General features: G+C 64.3%; 1 protein-coding gene across 1 annotated transcript in view; it reads right to left on the minus strand.

Moving 5' to 3' along the window:
• Positions 1-5,941, minus strand: part of ABR (ABR activator of RhoGEF and GTPase) — a 32,844-nt gene that overhangs the window by 23,378 nt on the left and 3,525 nt on the right. Inside the window, exons 2-5 of the mRNA XM_035889586.1 lie at positions 4,475-4,579; positions 3,645-3,830; positions 2,530-2,637; positions 1,721-1,781 (exon numbers count right to left, since the gene is read on the minus strand). Coding sequence (XP_035745479.1) covers positions 1,721-1,781; positions 2,530-2,637; positions 3,645-3,830; positions 4,475-4,579 — 460 coding nt within the window. The remainder of the gene's footprint in view (positions 1-1,720; positions 1,782-2,529; positions 2,638-3,644; positions 3,831-4,474; positions 4,580-5,941) is intronic.

The following is a 5,941-nucleotide window of genomic DNA, read 5'->3' on the forward strand; positions in this document are numbered from 1 at the left end:
GGGGGAAGGCCCCCCCGTCCCCCCCAGCAGCCGGCAGCTTTTTCAGTTTCCCTTTTGGCTCAGCGGCGGGTCCCTTCTCCACTCACCATCACGGGGCTCTGCCACCTCATGAGACACCCTATAAATCCCTGCCCCAGCCGGCCTTGGGTGCAAGGGGAATGCAACCTGCCCCGTCGGCAGCAAACCCCCTACCTACAGAGACCCCAGGGGCCAAGGCATCGTCCCAGCACTGCTGCCTCGTGTCCCCTCCCTGCACCCCCCATGCCCACAAGTGCAGCTCCAACCAGGGCAGGGGGCCGAGCTGCCCCACACACGGGGCACAGACACCCCCTTTCTCCTGCTGTGCACCCTCCCAGTTGGAAACTGGCCCTGGGTGATCTTCAAAGGCACAGTTTCACCCCAAGCAGCCGGACCCTTCCTCTCCTCCTCCCCGGCTCTTTGGGCAGGCAAAAGCACAGAGCACATCCACAGAGCTGCTCCCTGCATCCATCTGCTCGCATGCCTCCCTCGGCTGCTTACACCCAGGCTGATGCCTCTGGGGTTTCCCTTTGCTTCAAACCACTTCCCCAAACTGCTGGGGCCAAGCAGGGCAGGGCTTTGGGCTGGGGGAGAGGAGGGAAAGATTCCACCCACCCCACCCTGTGCTATGAGCAGTGGGGGGCTTCCATCCCATTTCCCCCAGAGGGTGCTGCCTTGTGGCATCTGGCCCTGAAAGAGGGACCCCCTGTCCCAGCGAGCAGGGGGGCTCTGCTTGGGATGCAAGGACGTGGGGATGGACTCTGAACTGCATCCCTGACTCCATGCCAGTGGGTAAAACTGGAGCCCCACTCCCTGCAGCAGCCAGTGAGAGCCCTGTTCTGGGATGGAGGGGGCAGGCAGGTTGTCCCCCCCTTCCCCATCCTGGACTCAGGGCGAGGACGGACCCTCATCGCTACAGGCACATGCAAACAACTGGGCAGCCCTGGCAGGGGCCGTCCCGGCACACGGGAGGAGCACTGGGCTCCCCATCAGCACGGTCCCGCCAGCCCGGGACCCACACATGGGCAGCATGGGACCAGGCACCAGCAGGCAGGGATGCCTGGCTCCTCTCCTCCCCAGAAAAAGCTGCCGAGAGACGAGCGTTCCAGCCCTGCGATGCTCACCGCCTCCGGTGAGCAAACGGGGACCCTTCCCCATCGCCCTCCCCGCAGCACAGCCCCCCCACCACCACCCCAGGCCCTCACTGTCCCGCCACCAGTACGAGCCCCTGCCCGGCGGGGAAGGCGAGCGCGTGGCTGCATGTGCCGGAGCCAAGATGATTCAATAGAGCCTGGAACAAAGACACTCCCAACTTCAGGCTGCAGAGCACGACGCAGCCTCCACCCCCATGCAAGGACAGCCGGCCCCAGGCCAGTGTCCCCAACAGCATCGCTCCCCACCAGCACCCGAATTCGGAGCTGCACCACCCCACCTCACCGTAGGTGCAGTTACAGCAGAGCCGGACGACGACGAGGATTTCCATGGCAGCCCCGTCTCCGCGCAGCCATCTCTGCCGCCCCGCGGCAGCTCAGCCCGGCTGCAGCACGGCATCGGCCCCTCAGCACGGCCTCACTCCTGTCCGGCTCCGCACACGGGAACACAAAGAGCTCCACTCGCGGGAGCCGCTCAGCAATTCATCCGCACCGGTCCCGCGCGCAGACAAAAGGCTGCGTCCCCCTCCCCGTGCCCGCGCCTGCCGTACCCTCCATGGTGACGGACGTGTGGCTCTCCTTTGAGTCCTTGGAGCTCTTCACCTTCAGCTCCTGGGGAGGGAAAGGCCCATCAGAGCAGCCCATGGGGACTGGGGGTGGGGGGGAAGGTCACTGCTCAAGGTCACGGGTTGCCCCCCACCCTTCCTGCACCCTGACATCTTCCCCCAGCCCCAGCCTGGCCATGCTGGAGGCCGCGCATGGGTGCTGGGGTGGAGGTGTAGACTACAGGATGCTGCCTGGCCCAGCAGCTGGGACATGGTGGACCCACAGGGCAGCCCCCACGTGCCCCAGAAGTCTCCTTTGAGCACAGCACCCACAGCTGGTGTGGGGAGACTGCTGGTCCCGCCAAGCTGAACAGCCCCGCTGCGGAGGCGTGGAGAGAGCGGGGAGCTGGGCTGTGGCGACAGAGGTCCCCACTTCTATAGGGGAGCCAGGCATGGAGATGCAGCCAGGAGGAGATGAGCCACAGGTGCCCAGCACCCACACTCACTGGATGGGGCAAGCGGGTGCAGGCTGCCCCGGCATCCCAGAAATGACAGCAGCGACGGCTGAGCCCAACCTAAGCTTGCATGAGATGGGGGCGTAAAACCCCTGCAACACCCAGAGGGCCATGACCCTCCAGCACAGCTGCCGATGGCCCTACCCTGGGGACAGTCCCTGAGAGTCCCTGGGGTGAGGAGAGCATCTCCGTGGGGCACACGCAGTCAGCCTGGCCATGGGGACAAGGTTCTCCGTCCTGCACTGGGAAAGCCCAGCTGTGGCAGCCCCGTCCTCCTGGCACGGCCCTGGTCCAGCTCACCTCTGAGATCTTCTGGAACTGGTAGTTGCTCTGGCTGCACTTCTCCGCTGTCTCCAATGCGATTTTGTAGTTATCCACAAAGGCCTTGTAGACCCCCAGCTGGCTGGCCTGCAGGGAGTGGGGGTTAGCTGGGCACCTGGAGGGACGCCGAACCCGCCCCCCCCCAGCATGACAGGCCAGGGAGGCGCCAAGGGGACGCTGCCCAGAGCTGTCCCCTCCCAGCAGGACACTGCCAGACCACAGCTAGCTGGGGGGCTGCACGCTTGGCCCTGCATGGAAGGCCCTCACCTGGGGCAGGATGGTGGGCTCCAGCCCAACCCTGTGCCCCCACAAACCTCTGAAATCCAGCAGAAAGCAAAGGGGTGCCCGGAGAGGGCAAGGGGACATGGGATAATGGCTTTAAACTAAAACAGGGTAGGTTTAGACTGGATATAAGGAAGAAATTCTTTACAATGAGGGTGGTAAAACACTGGAACAGGTTGCCCAGAGAGGCAGTGGAGGCCCCATCCCTGGAACCCCAAAACATTCTATGATTCTATAATTCTATGACAGTGGAGGCTGAAGCTACAGCCGCTTCCCAGCACCCTTCGACCTGCCCTCTCCTCCTCCCCTCCCCAGCATGGCCACAGCACCCGCGGGCACAGCCTGTGTTCCCACCACAAGTCCAAAGCAGCAGCAGCAGGACCTGGAGCGTGACCCCAGGGAGCCACCACCAAAACCCCCCTGGGCAGCCAGGGGCAAAGAGGCAGCCTCCCTGCCTCTCTCCAGAGAGTCACTCGCACACCCGGGGCTCCTGCAGCCCCGCAGCAAAGCCACACCATGCGCCTGCAGCCAAAATTCCACCACAGTTGCACCCAGGACCCGCCAGCTGTGGGCATCCCCGCTGCAGCAAGGGGCACGGAGGCTGCACAAACTCCCACCCTGGGATGGGAGGGCTGGGGCAGGCAGCAGCAGCTGCTGCAGGGAGGGATGCAACAAGTCCCACGGCCACCAGCAAGCATGTGGCAGGGTGTGAGCTGCGCCACTCCACAGGGCCGAGCCCCACAGCACGGTGGTCCATCTCCCCAGCCCTCCTCCTCTTCCAGGCAGAGCGAAGCCCCAGGGAAGGTGCGTACCAGTTTCTGGAAGAGGTGGCCCATGGTGATGTTGCTGTCCCACTGCTGCACCTTTGGGCACAGGCTGTCATAGAACTCCTTGTGGATCTCGTAGATGTCCTGGATCTTGTAGAAAATTGTCTCGATCTGCTGGAGGGTGAGGACAGGCTGCGACGTAGTGGCTGTGGCCTTCAGTGGCTTCATAGGCTGCCGAAGGAGAAGGGAGAGCATCTGAGAGGAGGGCTGGGAGGAGAAGTGACTCCGAAACTCCTCCAGCCCCACACTGCAGCTCCTGGGAGCCCAAACTCACGCTCCACAGGCAGCCCTGCCACCGCACGGTGGGCAGCGATGGCCACCTCCTCTGCAGCCAGGCTAATGCTACGGATGTAGGAGCCCAGGGATGCTGGGGATGAGGGTGTCCTGAGCCAGCAGCGAGGGCTGCCCGGGATGGGTCCTGGCCAGCAGCTGCTGGCTCGTACATCCCCACAGATTTCCCCGTCCGTAGCAGCAGTGACCCCTGTGTTGTGCAACAGCATCTCTGCCATAGGGGCCAGTGAGTCCGCAAGAGGAAGCCAAGCTATAAATACCTCCCCACCAGGCACGCTGGCAGCAGGGGGAGGCGAGACGAGGGCGGCCAGACCACAGCAAGGCTGGCTCTGGCATGGCTCCTGCAGCTTTGCTCCCACCCAGGTAGCGCCTGGGCCAGACCTGCCCAGGGAAGGCTGTCCAGGAAGAAATTACCCCATCCAGGAAGGAATTACCCCGTCCGTCCGTCCATCCATCCATCCATCCACCCACCCCTGTTGGGGGACATCCCTGGAAGGGGTGCCCAGCCTGGGGGCTGTGCTCACCAACAAGAGGGCCTCCAGCTGGTTAATGTAGATCTCCTCGCTGGCCAGGAAACCAGAGAGCACCAGCTTCCGCATCTCCAGGCCTTTGCCAGCATCTCGCTCACCCTGTGCAATGCAGCAAGGAACTCAGATGAGCCAGCAACCAGCACTGGAGGAAATTCCCCATCCCACCAACCCATCCCCAGGATCCCCGTATGGGCATGTGTCCCTGCCAGCACTGGGGAAGCTCCACGGCAAGGGCCAGGCGCGTGCCCGCTGGGCAGCACAGCCAGGCTGGAGCCAGTTGGGGAGCCACGGGTTATACTGGCTTTGTTCCCCTCCCTGCTCCCGGCTGGCCAGGAGCCCAGTGCTGCTGGCAGCACTCCAGGGTGGCGTGCGGCATGGCAGGACTCTCCCAGGGCAGAGTCCAGAGGCGCCCGGTGAAATCATGCCCGGCGGGTGGATGGTGCTGCCACGTGATCCAGCACCACCCTTTTCCCCAGCTGAGGCTTTCCCAGGGAAGTGCCACGCCAATGATCACTGCCCAGAGGCACGGGGGCAAGTCCCCAGCTGTGTTGGGCCCCGCTGCTGCCCCAGCCACTGGTCGCTCAGCCCGTGCCCGTGTCTGCTGCAGCACCGATGCTCCAGCGGCACAACCCTCACAGCAGAGAGACAGGCAATGCTCAGCCCAGCTAGTGGGCTCTGGGACCCGCAGAGAGGCTCTGCCAGCACCCAGGCATGGATGCCCCAGCCCCTGGACTGCCTCAAACGCCCGGTCTGCCCTGGCCACCCCCACAGCACTGTTTGTCCTAAAAAATCACACTCAGGAGCTGGGCTTTGCCACCCAGACCGGGACCAAGCAGAGCCACGGGAACATCCGTTGCTCCGGTTGATGAGCCAGCTGGGACAGTTTGGGTGTATATTGGTCCTGTTTCACCCCTGCCTGCTCCTGCCTGTCCTGGCCGTTGTGCCTGGCAGTTGCAAACACCCAGGGGTGCATGGACACAGCTGCAGATCAGCATCTCCCCATCCCGATCCAGCATCCACCAGCTGGCCCTGGGGGTTGCTGTGCCAACCGGGGTGCCCATCCTGGGGCTCCCCACCAGGCTGCATCACCAAGGCCAGGCCATGGTTACCAGCACGGCAGGGGGAGTGCACAGAGGGGGCCAGTTTTGTGCACTGGGAGCTTGCGGGCTCTTTGCCACCGATTAGTCATGGGCTTTTCCTGCTTCCCCCAGCCTGGGCCCTGCGTGGGAGCCGAGGAGATAAGGGGACCGTCCGCGCCCGGGGCCCGCAGTGCCCCGCAGGGACGATGCCAGCTGGACCCTCGTGACCCAGAGGAGCAGCCCTAAAGCGGGTCTGGCAGCTGCCCCATGCAGGAGACCCAAAGGAGAGCGGGGCCAGAGCCGCCCTCCAGCCCTGTGCCAGCCCCCTGGGGGCACCCCTGGCAGGGCAGGCAAGAGAAGGGTGCCGGGCTGCGCCTGCCAG

The sequence above is a fragment of the Egretta garzetta genome, unplaced genomic scaffold (assembly GCF_000687185.1).
Source record: "Egretta garzetta isolate BGI_Z169 unplaced genomic scaffold, ASM68718v1 scaffold112, whole genome shotgun sequence".
NCBI lineage: Eukaryota > Metazoa > Chordata > Aves > Pelecaniformes > Ardeidae > Egretta > Egretta garzetta.